The sequence below is a fragment of the Impatiens glandulifera genome, chromosome 8 (genome assembly GCF_907164915.1).
Source record: "Impatiens glandulifera chromosome 8, dImpGla2.1, whole genome shotgun sequence".
Lineage (NCBI taxonomy): Eukaryota > Viridiplantae > Streptophyta > Magnoliopsida > Ericales > Balsaminaceae > Impatiens > Impatiens glandulifera.
The window spans coordinates 7,965,021-7,983,624 of NC_061869.1; the positions used below are offsets into that span (position 1 = coordinate 7,965,021).

An 18,604-nucleotide genomic window follows, 5' to 3' on the forward strand; every position below is an offset into this window, starting at 1 on the left:
GTTTTTATAGAGAAAATGGTTAATTTCAAATAGATGGATGCATCACTATAATTAGGTATTTAATCTTATGGGTAATTTTCTCTATTTTTCTACATTAACATAAATGTGGTTTCTATTTGAGATGTTATTATGTTGACCTATTTGGCAATTTGATGGAACATGATTATTTAGAGTTTCATTACCTTTTGATATGATAGATATATTGATTTCAACAATAATTTGTTCAGCGGTTTTTATCTGAATTGTCACGTTATAGATAATTTTTTTCGGTTTGACTGATAGTTGACCTAAGATAGGACAAGGATGATATTCGTGTTTCCATCCCAACTCTATCAGATCTCATCCCGGTTCTTTCACAAACGCTTATAAATACAAATAAAATATATAAAATCATCAATATATTTATTTTTCATATTTTATAAAAATTTTAAATTTATTTCTCTATAATAATATATATATTCAATATATTAATATATATAATTTTATCAAATAATTTTTTTTATTTTTTTTGATAAAGGTGCCTGCGAAAATGATCTTGAAACCAAACAGAAATGGTAATAAAAAAAATTCTTCCTAGCCAGGTTAGAACTAGGGATGTAATTTTAAGCATGTGAATCTAGGTAGGATGGTAACAAGTAATTTCCCACAGTACTTTTAAGAAAAAATAAATTTGAGATTTTTCTCGGTTAGATAAATAAGAGCTTTGTATAAATTTTTTGAGTAAAATAATAACATTATATTCTTGCTTTTTCCTTTATTATTTAATTTTTTTAAATTAAAAAAAACTAACATGATACCTCATTCATAACTCCTTCAAATCAAAACATTTTCAGATAAAGTCTAATCATAATATTTTGGTCTATTAAATTTAAGTCTAATCTTACTAATATTGTTGAAAATTATTTATTGCTTAATTTTGCATTTAACTTTGCCAACTTGTTAAATAGTGATTTGTTTGTTAAAAATATTTTTATTAATCTTATTTCTTTTCAAACATTCAATTATAAATTTATCAAACTAAAATATTTTTATTTTATAAACTTTAAATACAATATATATATATATATTATAATAACTAATTAAAAATTAAATAAACTACTCATCACCAAACAACTCTTCTTTTAAAAAAAACTCCAATATTGTTCGATGGTGTGATATTTGGAGCCACAAAAGATGTAAATCTAATTAATATATAGAAAGGGATCAAAATTTTATCTTATTTTATTTGTAATAAGAAAAACAGTTAGGTAAATATAATCAATAAAGTAACTCTAATAATTCGACTTGCACAACCTTTCAGACCTGGTACTAAGTAATCAATAAAGTAACATCGATCTTATACTTTTTTTTGCTTTGTATTGAGGAGGAAAATTAATAACAAATAATACTCAAATTGTACTATGACAAATCATTTCAATTTGATTTTTGATAAATCTAAGCAGACAATTCATTGAAAATAGACTTTAATTCAAAATATTTAGTTAGAATTCATTTTATTGATAATAAAAAATGAGAGTTACATTTTATTACACTTGAAACTATCATAAATTTAATTATTTGAGATTTTTTTTCTAAATAGAGAAAAACGAATATAATTTTATTCTAATGTATCATTTAAATTTTTCTAATTAATTTATTACATTAATAAATAAAATAATATTTAAAAACGTTTTGAATATATTTTTTTCCTGAGATATAAAATTTTTAATTTGTTAAAGGTATTTTAGTAACTAAAAACAAATAAAATTTTAAAACGAGTTAACTTTATGTACCAGTTATTTTTCATGATATACACATATTAAATTAAATATCTTTTTTGAAATATACACTTTTGTATTTTAAATTAAGTATAATTAAAGGTTGATACTCGTGGTAAAAACGAACAAAATTCAAACCTCAAATAACATTTGAACCTTTCCTAACTTCCTAGTTTTCAAAATTCAAACAACCCTTTTTTTAAACAAAGTACAAATAAGTTGCACCAAAAAAAGTACAAATGGAGCCATTAATAACTTTGGCCTGTTGGTAATGTGGTCAAATGACAAGTGACAACAAACATTACTCATTCATTGTTCATGTCTTATTGCTATTATCTTTTTGGCCATATCATGGAGTGAGCGTTTGAACTCATATAACACAATTCAAAAACGACCAAAATTTAAGTCTCAAATAATATCAACCTTTCATAACTTACTAGTTTTCAAAATTCAAACAATTTTTTTTTAACCAAGTACAAATAAGTTACACCAAAAAGTACAAATGAAGCCATTAATAACTTTGGCCTGTCGGTAATGGGGTCAAATGACAACAAACATTACTCATTCATTGTTCATGTCTTATTGCCATTATCTTTTTGGCCATATTATGAAGTGAGCTAACGGATGATTTAAAAACAAAAAGCAAGTGGGTCTAAGGAACACAAATTTGTTTGAAGAAAATAGTAAGACATCATAACAAACTCAAAAAATGACAAAGAAAGAAACAAGCACCAAAGTGTCACTCTTTTTTTTTAACCTATGAGAAGTAAAAGATTCAAATTACACCATTAAAGTGTCCTTCTTCGGACATATGATTGAAATCACGCCCACTCCCCTAATTTCAACAAAGAACAAGAGGAGAAAATGGGTCGTGTTTATTTCAGGATTTCTTACAAAGTTGCATTAAAGTATTGACAATTGAGACTAAGAGAAAATAAAATCTAATAACTCCTAGAAACAAAGACTTGTCCAGCTAACACAACTAAGCCATAATTACCTTCTAGTGCTTGCTCTTTTTGTGGGTCACAAGATCTCTCTAATGTTACAAGCCATGCTTTCTTTACATAAAAAGGTGATGGGAAATGGAAATTACCACCACCACCATGGTTTTATCTCTACAGATTCAATTTCTCCCATTCATAACGTCCTGGAAGAGGCTTCTCATTCACAGGGTCAAAGTTGTACCTGCAAAAATAATGAGATGATGAAAACAATGATCACAAGTAAAGATGAGTTTCAAAAGCAAATGAGAACATAAGAAGAAGATATAAAATCACTTTTCAATGAATTCGCTTTGTTGATGTTGTTCGGGTCCAGCAAAGAGCTCCTCCATTTCATTCGCGGTTGGGATATTTTGCATTCGGGTGTTGTTGTTATCCTGCAATCTCACATCAGTAGAACAATGGGTCCTTTTTATGTTCTCAGTATCTCTAATCAAACTGCATGGAGTGCTTTCCCTTTCACTTCTGTAAAAATCAACAAAAAAACTCTTCTTTACAACTCAGATTCAAAACACAAGTTTTAAGATCTTAACACATACAAATAGCAACCTCATGGGTATTATTCAATGTTCTAACATGGGTATTAAGTTTGGTGAAGTTTTCACCTTTTAGATGATAAAGAAATCTAACAACTAGTTCTACCAAGAGCCAAAAATGTTTGATAAATTATGGGAATCAGAGAATCTGAATCTTTCTTTAAATCTTTTAAACAGGGGTTTCCAATCATTCATATGATTTATTTACTTTAAGAAACTTGTAGTGGGACCTAATAATCATTTTGGCAGACCAATACAAAAATGTACCTCTCATCATCATGGTGTTTCAAGTAAAGCTGAGTTAAAGAAAAAAAAAAGTAAGGACAATTAAAGTAAAAGGTATTCTCATCATCTCTGCCAATTCAAGGATGCACCGAATATAAAAGATGCTAAAAGACATAACCATTGATTCCTCACACAATCAAACAAGAACTAGAAGAAAGTACTGCATAATACTTTTGACAGATTTGAAGATTGACCAATTCCTAGAGCTGAAAATGTTATCTTTCTTAGATTCATAGTCTCAGAAATTGAAAATTCAATCTGAATTATATAAAAATGAATTAGAAAAATGAAACTGTAAACAGTAAACGCACCTATCACAGCAGCTTTCAGATTCCATCACGTTTTCACCAAAACAAGCTTCAAACCCTAAATCATCTCTGGCATCCGATTTCTGAATCTCCGGCTGGATTTCCTTCAAAGAATCAGGTGAATTCGTGGTGGAATTGTTGGGTTCAGTGCTAGGGTTAGGATTCGATAGACATGCATCTTTAAGAATATGTTTTTGTCTCTTCGAATCACCAACGAGAATTGGGGGTTTTTCAAGTCTCCGACTTCTGAGCTGCAAATACGATCTTCCAACAGACGCAGCAGCCGTCGTTGTTGTTGCAGAAGTAACAGAAGAAGATTTCTGAAGGCGTTGAAGAGCTAACTTTTTAGCTCGAGTCCAAACACCGAGAGATGAGTGTGCGACGTCCATTATAGCGACCTCACTTGTAGACTTGGACTTCCTTGTGTACTTTCCCATTGTTAAGAAGTCTTCTCAGGTCATGGGTGAAGCACTTTATACGAGAAAGATGACAGATTTATGAGAATAAAGAAATGAAAACAGGTTGAAAAGGAGATATGAAGTAGAGAAGGAAAGGGTCTGTAAAAGGGGGAAGAACAGAGGGGAGAGAAAGGAGAAATTGGAAATTTTGGGACGAGTCTGTAAATGGGATCAGAATCAATACCACCGCCTTTATGAGGAAGAAGAAGAAAGGAAATAGTAGGGTCTTTTTTTTTTTTTTTTTTTTTAATTATCCAATATAAATAATATATAATATATATATTTAATTATTTATAACCAATGAAAACAAACAAAATGTAATAACTCCTATTTCTAATTGGTCCCCTTTGGAAAACATCTAGATACTTCTTAATTCATAAATAAATGTCAGCAAAAAAATACATAAATAATGTTTTTATAACTTATTCAATCATTTTAAATAAAAAAACATGTGTAAAATAATTATATATATATATATATGGAGATTGGGCAGAAGAATAGTTAATTCGACCGACAAAAGTTAATCGTAGAACTTTAGTGTTCAATCGATGCGTTTACTCCATATAAAAGAAAAGGAGATCTCTTTTAGAAAATTGGTAGAGGTGAACTCATTCATATTTTTAAAAATTTTTGAGTTATTTAATGCTAAATTTATGTTAGGTTTGTTTTTTATGTTCTTAAATGATTAATTTTGTTGTGTTTAAGGTGGGATTGATTTGGTTACAAGATGAACGCTTACGTGTTTTTGTATTATTTTTGTTGTTAGGTTTAAAAAATTATTTATATCTTATTGGATAATAGTGTTAACAAAAAAAAATAAGAATAATACATAAGACAATGAAGTTGGGAACGAAAGTAATGTTACAAATAAAAAATCATACTAAAAAAACAATAAATTAAAAAAATGACAATGTTCAAGACATTTTTTCCAAACATGACAATTTTTCGAACAAGGTCATTTTTTAAATTTTAATATATTCATTTTTAGACTTAATTTCTTTTTTCTCTCTTATACACATGTAGCATACTATCAAATTCGTTGTCTTATTTTCGTTTCCTAAATTCTTTTGTGTTGCCTAAAATCATTTTCTTAAAAAGAAAATAAAAAATAACAATTTAGACATCAAAATTAGGCCACTTATTCAACTTCTTAATGTGTCATTTTCATCTAGTGTAGGGCTATGATGGTGACTATTAAGGTCAGATTAACTTGTTAAATAAGTATAAAAAAAATAGACAGTTTAGACTCTTAATTAACTATAAATTATAGTTCATAATTGATTTATTTTCTTAATAATAGACATAAGGGGATTAATTATGTGGAAAGTCATATTAATTTTCTTCAAATAATAAAATTTTGTTTTAAAAGAAAAAAAGGTTAACTATAAAAGTAAGCTTAGAGGAATGAGTGTTAAACACATAAAATTTCAATATCTAATAGGATTGTGAAGAAAGGGTGGTATTTGATTCATTTAGTTCAAAATTGTATGGAGTTGTTTTTTAATTTGATTTTATACACAAAATCTGAACCGAAATACATGTTTCTTACTTTATTTGATGACATTTTTAATGAAAATAATATAAAGAAATTCCAAAATTAAGAAAAATAAAATATAATAATACTTTACAAGATACGAAATTATTTAAAAAAATTAAGAAGTTAGCTGTGAAATGGAATATTCTGAAAATATTCTCTTCATTTTAAAATTGAGTGTTTAGGTTCAAGATAAATATTATTTTGAGGTTGAGAATTGGTTGGATATGGAGTTAACTCTTTTTTTTTTTGATCTTTGTTAACACTTGGGTTATGATTTAATTAAATGGTCAAAAGTTTATTATAAATAAATAGATTAAAATAAAAAACAAGAGGAATGGAGAACAAAGATAAAATGTTAATATGGATAAATTTTTGCCAGAAAAAGTCTATGGAAAATTTAATTTAGCACAAATAATACAAAATCAAAATTTAGTAAATAAACTGTCAAAATTTATAAATCTCTAATTTAATAAATAACATATAAATTTAGTTAACCACCAAAATCAGGCTTCTTCTAGTTTACTTTTCTTCTTGGATTTGTGTTCCTTGCTTGGTTTGTGTTCCTTGGAGGATTTCTTCCTTTTCACTACTACAGGCGATTCTTCATCCATATCGTCAACATTACCTTGTTCATCGTTTAAAAGAACCTCATCCGTCTTAGTCTGAGTGATATCTGTTATCAAGCAAACACGAGTGGGAAAGAAATGTAAACAAAGAAGAAAACTAAATGATGAAAGCCGACTCAAATGAAAAACTGATTCTGCATTCTTTAGATCAAAGCATCGAAGGTGGAGATCTAGATGATAGAAACAAACCTTCTAGGGTAAAGTTAGAATCAAATACAACGCTATTGAGGTGCTGCTTTAAGAAAACCTGCAATTTCAAGTCCGAATCAAATACAACACGACGTTAAGATACAATGCCAATATATAATTATAACATTACTATTAGTTAACCATCAATTTTAGAACTCTAAAAATAAAATATTAACATTTAAATATTGATATTGAACTTCTATGTTTGTCCTGTCAATATATTTCACATAACTAAATGAGAGAAAATGTGAAAATATACATGTAAATATAGGGTAATATCCAAATAACCGCCAACCAATCCGATTCAACTGATCTGTTGGATATAGGGTCGCACATCGGATATTAATAATGTATAAACCGATGAATTAGGAAGTGACAGATATTAAGGTTAAAAAAGGATGAATTAAGATCGGACAAATGTTTAGATAAAAATACATATGAACTAGGATCAGATAGATATTTAGATCTAAAACAGGTGAATTAAGATAGAATAGATATTTAGTTCAAATGCGGGTAAATTAGGATCAGATAGATATTTAGGTCAAAATCGAACTAACCCATCATCGATTCCCCCTAGACACTACATCATATTTGCATCATTTGCATTGAATTGTTCAAAAAGCAGTTAATGACAACACACTTACAGCAGATATCAATTGCCGTGAGTTTACATCCCAGAAGCGCACATAGCTATCGAGTCCTGTCAACAAAATCAAAACAGCGAAGCATGGATGAGATATACTCCAAACATAGACCAAACAAAGTCATTTATATATTTGATTCGAGAAATAGATAAAACTTACCGCATGATGCAATGACAGGGAGCTCTGGATGCCGAGCTATGGACCTTATGCTTCCAGAACATTTACCCAGAAAACATCCCAAGAGTTTTCCTGCAATTCACGCAAAAGTAATTCATTCTTCAATTGTTTGTTTAAAATCATTCACTAATGTACACTACAAACTTCCATAATGACAAAAGAACAACACATACCAGTGCGTGTATCAATAGAAGCTAGGTCACCCGAACCATTCCCTAAATAAATGGTGTTGCCATCCAGATCCTCAGTAAGGGCTTTAATGGGTGTTTCTCGAAACTTATATGTCAGAACAGGCCTTCTCTGTGCTGAAATATCATAGATATGAACCTGCCAAATATGATCAGTAGGTATCAAAAATATACTCAGTATTTAAAATGTTATAAAAAATAAAGGGTATTTAGATATTTTAGTAAATGATTTGATGGAAGTGATTGATGATTGTTAAATCAATAACCCACATCAAACAAGCCTTTAGGCATTAGTCATAGTTCAATTGATGCTTCCAACCCAAATAAGGCTTGTTAGGATGTGATACCTGACTGTTGTTAGTACCAGCAGCAAATTTACGATGATCGTCATTGCTTATAAACGTTGCAGAGGTAAACCACGTTGGAGTGAATATCCCAAGGCTGTCTTTAGGAGGCTGCACATGTTTTTACAACAAAAACCAAAAACCAAATTCCAATATCAATTTACTTTAAATAATCAACAACAACAAAATGCAAACAAGGATGGAGGGGGAAAGGAAAATCTAACCGGTTTTGATGCCCAAACTTTATCTTGCTTGTCTAGATCCCAAAGATTAACTTCAACTCTCTTCCTACAATATAAAAAAATGGAAATGTGATCTTATACATATCAAAGCTGTGTTAAAAAATTACTGAGCTTAATAAATATTTACCCGCCAAATAAAGCATAGTTTTCAGTCGGGTCAACCTTTGAGCATAAAATAGATCCTGAAGCACACACATCCCAAGATGCTGTTGAAGTGCAAGAAACAGTTTTTTTGGCTGATTTTGGAATTTTATAAGTGCTGATATTTGCATGCCCATTTGTTGTGCACCTAAGCAAAGTGCATGACCTGAATTCAACACATCAAACATAGAAACAGTTCAACTGGGCTGATATAGACTAAAAATACCCATCAAATTGTACAATTGAGCATTCTAAGCTAGTTTCAACAAGGACTCCCAAGGATTTCATATAAATGATAATTGAAGCATACAAAATGGTGAAATGAAGAAGTTTAAAGCAATAAGCAACTTAATATCGTTAGGATAATGCATGATGTAGGCCCTTGAAACCATAAAAGTTAGAACAAAGTGTTTTACAAACACATCAAACTTTTCTCCACTTATTCATAGTTAACCCTAGTTTGATTCATACAAAAAGTTAGAACAAAGTGTCTTACCAACAAATCAAAATTTTCTCCACTTATAGTTAACCCTAGTCCTGTTCATACAGAAAGTTATAACAAAGTGTTTTACTAACACATCAAAATTTTCTCTACTTATTCATAGTTAACCCTAGTTCTGATTCATACAAAAAGTTAGAACAATGTGTCTTACCAACAAATCAAAATTTTCTCCACTTATAGTTAACCCTAGTTCTGTTCATACAGAAAGTTATAACAAAGTGTTTTACTAACACATCAAACTTTTCTCTACTTATTCATAGTTAACCCTAGTTCTGATTCATACAAAAAGTTAGAACAAAGTGTTTTACTAACACATCAAACATTTCTCTACTTATTCATAGTTAGCCCTAGTTCTGATTCATACAGAAAGTTATAACAAAGTGTTGTACTAACACATCAAACATTTCTCCACTTATTCATAGTTAGCCCTGGTTCTGATTCATACAGAAAGTTATAACAAAGTGTTTTACTAACACATCAAACATTTCTCTACTTATTCATAGTTAGCCCTAGTTCTGATTCATACAGAAAGTTATAACAAAGTGTTGTACTAACACATCAAACATTTCTCCACTTATTCATAGTTAGCCCTGGTTCTGATTCATACAGAAAGTTATAACAAAGTGTTTTACTAACACATCAAACATTTCTCTACTTATTCATAGTTAGCCCTAGTTCTGATTCATACAGAAAGTTATAACAAAGTGTTGTACTAACACATCAAACATTTCTCCACTTATTCATAGTTAGCCCTGGTTCTGATTCATACAGAAAGTTATAACAAAGTGTTTTACTAACACATCAAACATTTCTCTACTTATTCATAGTTAGCCCTAGTTCTGATTCATACAGAAAGTTATAACAAAGTGTTGTACTAACACATCAAACATTTCTCCACTTATTCATAGTTAGCCCTGGTTCTGATTCATACAGAAAGTTATAACAAAGTGTTGTACTAACACATCAAACATTTCTCCACTTATTCATAGTTAGCCCTAGTTCTGATTCATACCTTTTCGAGGATTCTGTCTTCTTTTTGAACAAATGCAAACCAACAACTGCATCATCTTCGGGTGAACCATCATTAGGAATAGAAAAGAAAGGATCACCTGTGAGAGGACTAAGCACCTCTACCAGGCCATTTTTCCTTGCAACTGCCAATAGCTGAAGAAAGAAATTTCAAAGAAATATAAGTTTTTTTCTTTACAAAATACATTGTTTGAATATCAAAACTAAACAAGAACAGAGATTTAGCATACAGGGTTGAATTTTCTATCATTGATAGAGGCGGCAAGAACACACTTTGAGGAATCCGGCTCGCCCCACTTCTCAACCACCTTAGGAACTCCTCCACCTTCCTTATTGCGAGCTTCGACAACTGTTGAGAACTAACTTAGTAGGACAATAGGAATCCAGTTGGTCGAGAAACAGAAAGAAGAATGAATTTATGAATAAAGAAATCACCTTTGATAAGACCAAGTGAATCAAAAGTAAGGGTTCGAATCGGAGGACATCCCGGACACTCTATTGTTGTTGTGCGAGGCATATCTCTCTATTTTAAACACAAGGTCTAACAGACAATATCAATTGTTAATGCTCAGGTTGTGGGCATGAAGAAGATGAAGAATGTCGCGGCTCAAGGGGTTTAGAAATTTCACGGGTTAGCGGGTCGAGTGAATACGGGTCTTGCGATTTTACCTTCTTCCCGGTCTCTTCTTTCTGGGTATAGGAGGAGAGCGGCGGCTAGAAAAAGTTATGGGAAGATCATGTCTAATTAGGGTTTAATATAATATTATATATATTATGGAAAAAATATTAAATTTATCCTTTAGATACTGCCATTTTTTTAAATATATACATTATCTAAAAATATCTTATTTATATACTTAGCTTCTCAAATTTAATAAATTGAATAGTAAGACTTACTTTTATTTTTTTATACAATTACTAATGAAATTAATTAACCAAACATAATTTTAACTATTCGTCTCCCCAACTCTTCGACTCCATAATTTCTCATCCAATTTCTTTACGTTAAGTTACCCTATTTCATCACTCATTTTTACTACGTTAAAATTTTCATGTGACAAAGACTTCGTTGTTTACACGCTTTATCTACACCAATATGGACGAAGATGAAAGATTTGTCTTATTCATTGTCAGTATATATCATAAAAATACTGTATTATTTATTGTTGTTAGGATAATATGGAGATTTATATGATTTGTATGCAAGTTGAAAATTTTAAGGTTTTTGATTAGATTTGTACCCTATATCCATGTCTTACTTTTTTTTAGCAGGTCTTTTAATTTGGTGAAATTTTTAATCTTTCGAATGAACTTTCACATATGGCCATTGAATTTCCTTCCTTAATTTTCTGTCATATCTGTAATTAATCTTTCATTCTGTGAGAAGTTAATGAGCTCTTTAATCATATGAAAAAATGTGCTGAGAATCCTCATATTATCCAAAAAAAAAATCTTGAATCTCCTATAAAATATGACATTTTCATGTAATCATTCCATCGTTTTCATCATAATTTTGTGTTGTCTCCATTTTTGTTATATGCAACAAAACACCCATACATTTTATGGCCAAAGGCATGTTTATTTTCTGCATTTTGATTTTAAATGTATTTCTTTTACATATGAGGCCCTAATCTATTTAAAAAAAAAATAGAGAACAATTTAAAAATACTTTTAAAATATTTTCATATAAAATATTCTATAAACGGTTTGTTTAATTTTATTTTTAAATTTTAATACTTTTAATTGATATTTTCAGGTATCATTTTCTATAATTTTCGACATCAATGACATGTATCAATGTTTATTTAATATTTTAAAATTTTAAATATTAAATTTAAATACATATCTAAATTATGAAAAATAATTGAATAAATAAAAACGTAATAATTCAACTTTCAAAATAAAAAGTCAATATTTTGTTAAATAGATACTTTTTTTTTTCCTTTAATGGGTACGGATGACATAACGCGGAAGTCATTTCTTGAGTATCACCAAATATGAACCCAACAAAAATCTTTAATATTTTTTTTGGGAAAATCTTTAATATCGCCACTTCATTAAAAAGCCCAAAAATGGAAGAAATTGACAAAATTTAAGTTAGACAATCCCTAGCTTTGATTAAAGAATGACAAACAACGGCCTTATAATATCTAATTAGAAACAAACAAACAAACAAAAATTACAGTAACAAACAACAAAAACATACAAGACCTATAGTTTTAAAATTCCGACTCTATTGTGAGCTTCCTCTTTGACTACTCTTACTCTGCTTTAGAATCTCAATTTGCATTCCTTAAACCCAATCTACATTCCTCGAATTCCAGCGATTATATTCACGTCACATCCTCACTTATTTGGCTCTAGGCTTTACTATTGGTGATTGAACCGTTACATATGATGATGCTTGTTTGTGAACTATGTTTACGTCCCTCCATTGGGTTAGATTTGTTTTAGTTGAGCCAACACTTATCTGATGAAATAAGTTTTTGTTTCAGTATTTCAGAAACTTTACAATTACCAACGCATTCAATGACTTCAACTTTGCCTGAGTTGCTTCGATCTACATTCATAGTCTCCTCTTCACTTTTTTCTACTGTTTTTTTATCACTTTCATCTTCTAATTTTACATCGCTTTCATCCCCTAGTTCCTCACTTTTTTCTTTCTCTAATTAGTCTTCATTTTCATCCTCTGATTCTCCATCTTTTCCTTCTTGTGAATCTTCAACATTTTGAAATCTCTAATAAAATTACGTTTATATACATACAATATTCTTGATTTTTTCGAGTGACGACTCTTAGAACTAAATTGACCACTAATTATTAAAATTATCATTTTGATTCATCGTCTCTTTTGAAATTTGAAAAGAGGTAAGTTAAAAAATTCAATGGTCAATCCAAAACTAAACATTTTAATAAAAAAAAGACGTGGGCTTCACAGACTGCACATCACACGCCAACCTCGAATACTTACATGTAGTCAAAATTCTTAATTCGTTGAAAATTAATAGTTAAATTAGTGACATGATTTATTTATTTATTTATAAATGACACACAAATAATATTTTAATGATGTTTGAAACCGTCTAGTTAAAACATTAATTTGTATATAATTTTAACAATAAAGAGTTTTAAATAGTGATTTTTAAAATAAGAGGTCTGAAATATCAATTGTCCTAATAAGAAACTTCAATTTGACAATTTGATCTTTAATTATTAGAATTAAAATACTTAAATTATTAATTAGCAACCAAATTTTTATGAGAGGTTTATTCCTAGCTATAAATAAATGCACTCACTAAGCACCTATTAAAATACTTAAATTATTAATTAGCAACCAAATTTTTATGATATGTTTATTCCTAGGATAAATAAATGCACTCACTAAGCACCTTTTATTGACAAAGAAATTTAAATTTTTTTCAAAAGATTATCACACTCAACTCAAGCACAGACAATGTTTGGACATGATTTGCTTGTCATTTGAATGTTTTACATTTGTAACACGTTAAATCTGAATACAAAATATCAAAAGAATATATTACAATTATTAGAAATTAAAGTGATAATAATAATAAATGTGTCTTTTCATTATTTAAGAGTCTCTTGGATTGTCCAAGTCTATTAAAATTATCTTTAGTAAATAAGACTCTTAAAGTCTCTTATTTTAATGTCTAAGTTTTATTTAAGTATATATAAATTGTAATTGTGTTCTTATTTCAACAAGTTCAATTGAAAGAATTCCATTCAAGTTTGTTTCTCTCTAAAGTTCTTATTCATTTTTTTAATAAGCTTCTTCATAGTTCGATAATCGAAGTTCTGATTGTGACTTTGTTACATGGTATTATAGTTTTAGTTATATTCGTGAAGAAGATATTGTTGTTATTCGATATGGAAATGGTGGTCGTGTAGCTGGACTCGGTTCAGAGTTGTTAAACTAGTCAAACTACCGGATATGGAAGAACTGTATAGAATCGTACTTGGTCAGGAAAGATGTAGCTCTTGAGGATGTCGCTGAAAATGCAAAAGAATCGAAGAAGTGGAAGAAACTCAACGCGAATGCATAATTTGTGTTGAAGAGGTCAATCTCCCATAATCTGTTCGAGCACATCATCGATTGTGAATCTACTCGTGAGATCTAAGAAACGCTTGATCGTATTTTCAATTATAAGAACGAGTCTCGTCTCCGGATACTTGAAAACGAGTTGGCAACCGCAAAAAAATTGGAACTGTCTCGGAGTTATTTCTTAAGGTAAAGAATATATATGTTCTGAAATTTCATAGAACCCAGATGAGAAAATTTCAGAGGCTCGAACAAAGTTGTATATTGTCCGAGGAATTCGACCTTAGTATATGCCATTTATCACCTCGATTCAAGGTTGGGCACAACAACCTTCGCTCGAGAAGTTCGAAAATCTCTTGTCACCTCAAAAGTCGTTGGCCGCACCAATGGCTAGAATGAGTATAAAGGAGGATTCGAACAATGCGTTGTTGATGAAGAAATTGAGCTAGAAAAAGGGAAAGTCAAAGAAGGAAGAAACATGTCAGGATTATTCTAATATTCCTAAGAAGCCTCTTAAGTATTTCAGGTGCGGCAAAACTGGACACTTTAGAAAAAAATGTTGAGTAAATTTGGATGGAAATTTTGCTAGTGCAAATCTCGATGAAAAGTTTGATCGGCGTATTGAGGAGGACTGGGACAAGGTTTTTCAAGTCGATGTGATGATTTTGAAGGAAAAATAAATAGAGGCGTCTCATAATAAACATGAGATCGATCAAAGGTGGATCGTTGATTCAGGGTGCGGACATCACATTACTAGAGATGATTTTGTGTTCTCATCAAGTTAAATTCATAATGGGGAGGTGGCATTGTCACGGTAGATAACTCGATTCATGAAGTTAAAAAGGAATGATTGATTGTCATTAATAGCGACAAGAGATAACCTATTACTCTAATGAATGTGTACCATATTCCAAAAATTCGGAAGAATCTTTTCTCAGTCGCAATTGTTGTAAACGCCAGAAATCTTGTGATATTCGGTCCACATGATGTGAAGTTTTTAAGCTACGTGAAAAAAATCAAGGAAGATGTGGTTCACACTAGAACTCAGGTAAATGATCTATTGTCCTTTCAATATCAAATTCGTACATCGAAAATGTGAACAACAAAAGCACCTCTTTTCAATGGCATTCAAGGCCGGGGCATCTCAATATGACTAAACTTAGTGTTATGTATCGAAAGAAACTTGTCGAAGGTCTACCTAAAGATCTGAGGATCGAGGAGGGCAGTGTGTGTGAATGATATTTGTGTGGGAAGGCTCATCGACTTTCATTCGAAAACTCTATATCAGGAAGCAAGGATCGGTATCATTGTCTATGACAAAAGCATAATATGAAGCATCAGCTCACGCAGCACAATAGTTCATATGGCTTCGTAGACTTTTGGAGGATCTTCATGTCAAGTTTGATCAGCCGGTTCCTATCCATGTAGATAATTTGAGTGCTATTAAATTGACTTCAAATCTTGTATTTCATGCATGGACAAAACACATTGAGTTGGAGCTTCACTTTATCTGTGAAAAAGTACTTGAGATAATCATTGAGATGGTTTCAGTAAAGAGTGAAGACAATGTTGCTGATATCTTCACAAAAACACTTCCTAAATGTCCTTTCGAAGATCTACGATCTAAGTTGGGACTAGTTCATCAGACATCATTTTAAGGGAGAGTGTTATAAACTAATTTGATAATAATAATAAATGTGTCTTTTCATTATTCAAGAGTTTTTTGGATTGTCCAAGTCTCTTAGAATTATATATAGTAAATTAGACTATTCAAGTATCTTATTTTAATGTCTAAGTATTGTTTAACTATATATAAGTTGTAATAGTGTTCTTATTTCAACAAGTTCAATAGAAATAATTTCATTCATGTTTATTTCTCTTTAAAGTCTTTATTCACTTTTCTAATAATCTTCGTAGTAACTATATAGTCGAAGTCCTGACTGTGACTTAATTTGTTTGGCGTCATGATTTTATTGTCATTTAATTTAATTGAATGTTTTATATTTTTAACACATTAAATCTGAATACAAAATATCAGAAAAATATATTACAGCAACCTTCAAATAAATCACATGGGCTAGTTACCCTAAACTCAAAACTAAAAAATCATCGTAAAAGTATTTATATCTAATTAGACATACTCTTATAAATTGTGATTTCTCAAGTAAAAAAAACACAACTATAGACTTCTTATAAGGGGAGAGTTATAAAGTATATATATAGATATGAGATACATTCATTATATTTTTTTTGTCTGGATTGTAGTAGCTCAATGATTTGATCGTGCCAGAGTTCAGGGCCTTACAAATAATAGAAAATAGAAGAGTCGACTTAATTTTAAAAATAAAATGGCACAAGGACGTCATTTCTTAAATCTTGTGGAAATAAAGTGTAATGTTGATAATTTATATGCGATGCTATGAATAGAGCTTAACTAACCTTATAGAAATGTGCTACTTCACACATGTAAACTCAAGGTTAGAAGTGTTGTTATATTGAGAGCTCTCATAAACCTTTTGAGGTCGGTCTCATAGTCTGGATCAAACGACAATACTTCATATGCCGAGAGAACCAATATACAGCTATGAGAGCATGTCTAGTTAATGTCCACGATGGTGAATGACTCGGAGGACATATATAAGACTGATTGTTCAAGCCAAAAAGAGTGCCGACTGTCACAGAGAATTTGCTCTTTCTATTTTTTAGTAATGAAAGGTCAAAATTTGACAAATTCGAAGGCACCACTCCCAAAGCATGCTCATTCATTCACTTGCTCATTCGTAATTTCGGCGTAAGTTGAATCCTCGACCATCTATGCGTGTGACTATCTTTTATAGAGTTCTAACTGAAAAGGACTATGAAATTAATAAGAATGTGAAGGTACAAGTTGCATGACTAAGTTTTGTAGATCATGATATCCCATAAAGAATTAATAATAAATATGAACATTTTATAAGCCTTTTAACAGTTCCCTAACTTTGTCTCCAATTGGTTTTATTAGTTTTAAAGTAAACTTTTCTTTTTTTATTCATATATATACACTATTATTATATAAGTTTTTTTAACTTTCATGTTTTTTGGTCTTCATTCATTATTAAAATGAGTTATTACATTAAATTTATTGTTTAAATATTTGTTATTCAGATTTGATAATCAAATAAATATGTCTCAAATTTCTTTTAATAGAAATGAGATATTTAATATTTAATTTTGATGTCCCTAGTAGATAAAACATTATGAATATCTCTCTGAATATAGTTTGTAACTTTTATATCAACAAATATGACATAGATTCTTACATAAGATAGGTTCATCCAAATTTACCTTTAAATTGTTTTGGATGATTTTCTAGATTGGGATAAGTATGTTTATTTTATGATTAATGATAGAGGAGGAAAGATTTGTAGGAATGAGATAGCAAATGAAAATGAAATGATGTGAAGAAACCTTATAAATATGTATCATTTTCTCATTTAATTTTTAAATCTTAATGATTTCTCTTTTTAATTTTTTATTATTAAAAATAATATTTAATAATTTTTATCTCTTTAATTTTTTTTTATTATAAATAGCTTTTTAAAATTATCAATATATTAATATGTTTTTAAAATTATATATATATATATATATATATATTTGTCACACACATATATATATATATATATATATATATATATATATATATAATTTTTTTAATAATTAAAAATTAAAATTTTAATATATATGTATATAAAGAAAGTGAAAAAAAAATATTTTTTTAATTATTTATTTTTGTTGGACTCAATAATTTGTTCTCCTCTTTATTGAAAAAGAAAATTGATTTCACTACAAAATAAATATATAAAAAGAAATTTAAATCATGTAGATATTTCAAACTTACCCATCACCCTGTAATTCTAATAAATGGGTCATAATGTATTTTATCATAAGTTTGGGACTAATTAATAATAATTAATCTATTTGTAATGTCTAACGTTATTTATGGACTAAAGTTTAATTATACCTAGGGTTTCTTAATAAAATGAGATTGTCCCAAGAGAAACCTGTCTCAAATCCCCTTCCAATGCCGCTGTCTCTCAAAATACAGCTTCTTCCATCAATAGTTGAAATCATGTGCACAACTAATACAATAGTTGATGTTTATGATTGTTTATATAGCATAACTAAAACCCGATTCTGGTTTAAAACCAGGTCGTATTCAGTGTTTTCCATAGTATTGTATTTTCAATACCCTATCAGCAAGGTCAGTTATATTATTATTATTTTATTGTTACTATCACACACGTATTTTTAGAACTTTTTCATCCTGTAATTTGAAACTTGAAACTGTAGGAGCAAGAAGTGTGAGTGAGAAGATGTATGCATCCTCAAAAATGCTCAGACATATTCTAAAGTGAGTGGTTTTTGGGTGGTAAATCTAAATCTTCCTCTTTCTTTAAAATTGTTATGCTAATTTCTTCTTGTTCTCGATGCAGAATTTCACCGCAGAATCTTCAAAGTAATACTTGTCAAAGCGTGAAGAAAATAATAGAATATTTAGGAACTAATATCTCTATGTATCTATTATTTTAATTTAGTCG

General features: G+C 29.6%; 2 protein-coding genes across 2 annotated transcripts; both read right to left on the minus strand.

Annotated features, from left to right (window-relative positions):
• Nucleotides 1–2,610: 2,610 nt before the first annotated feature.
• LOC124912088 (cyclin-dependent kinase inhibitor 5-like) lies at nucleotides 2,611–4,525 on the minus strand. Its single transcript, XM_047452647.1, has 3 exons — nucleotides 3,891–4,525; nucleotides 3,035–3,223; nucleotides 2,611–2,942 (listed from the first exon to the last, which is right to left on the minus strand). The coding sequence occupies exons 1-3, from the start codon at nucleotides 4,322–4,324 to the stop codon at nucleotides 2,873–2,875; spliced, it is 693 nt and encodes a 230-aa protein (XP_047308603.1). The 5' UTR covers nucleotides 4,325–4,525; the 3' UTR covers nucleotides 2,611–2,872.
• A 1,694-nt stretch (nucleotides 4,526–6,219) lies between these two features.
• LOC124911725 (WD repeat-containing protein 74) lies at nucleotides 6,220–10,701 on the minus strand. The gene is made up of 11 exons (XM_047452233.1): nucleotides 10,400–10,701; nucleotides 10,195–10,313; nucleotides 9,948–10,099; nucleotides 8,420–8,599; nucleotides 8,275–8,338; nucleotides 8,054–8,161; nucleotides 7,692–7,845; nucleotides 7,501–7,590; nucleotides 7,342–7,397; nucleotides 6,698–6,755; nucleotides 6,220–6,555 (listed from the first exon to the last, which is right to left on the minus strand). Exons 1-11 carry the CDS (start codon nucleotides 10,479–10,481, stop codon nucleotides 6,386–6,388), a joined length of 1,233 nt encoding a protein of 410 aa, XP_047308189.1. The 5' UTR covers nucleotides 10,482–10,701; the 3' UTR covers nucleotides 6,220–6,385.
• Nucleotides 10,702–18,604: the final 7,903 nt, after the last annotated feature.

Coding starts and splice junctions, on each gene's coding strand:
- LOC124912088 (XM_047452647.1), bottom strand. CDS start 4,324: ATGGGAAAGTACACAAGGAAGTCCAAGTCTACAAGTGAGGTCGCTATA. Junction 3,224..3,890: donor TCTGAAAGCTGCTGTGATAG/GTGCGTTTACTG, acceptor TGATTTTTACAG/AAGTGAAAGGGAAAGCACTC. Junction 2,943..3,034: donor CAAAGCGAATTCATTGAAAA/GTGATTTTATAT, acceptor TTATTTTTGCAG/GTACAACTTTGACCCTGTGA.
- LOC124911725 (XM_047452233.1), bottom strand. CDS start 10,481: ATGCCTCGCACAACAACAATAGAGTGTCCGGGATGTCCTCCGATTCGA. Junction 8,339..8,419: donor AACTATGCTTTATTTGGCGG/GTAAATATTTAT, acceptor TTTATATTGTAG/GAAGAGAGTTGAAGTTAATC. Junction 7,846..8,053: donor CTGGTACTAACAACAGTCAG/GTATCACATCCT, acceptor CATATTTGGCAG/GTTCATATCTATGATATTTC.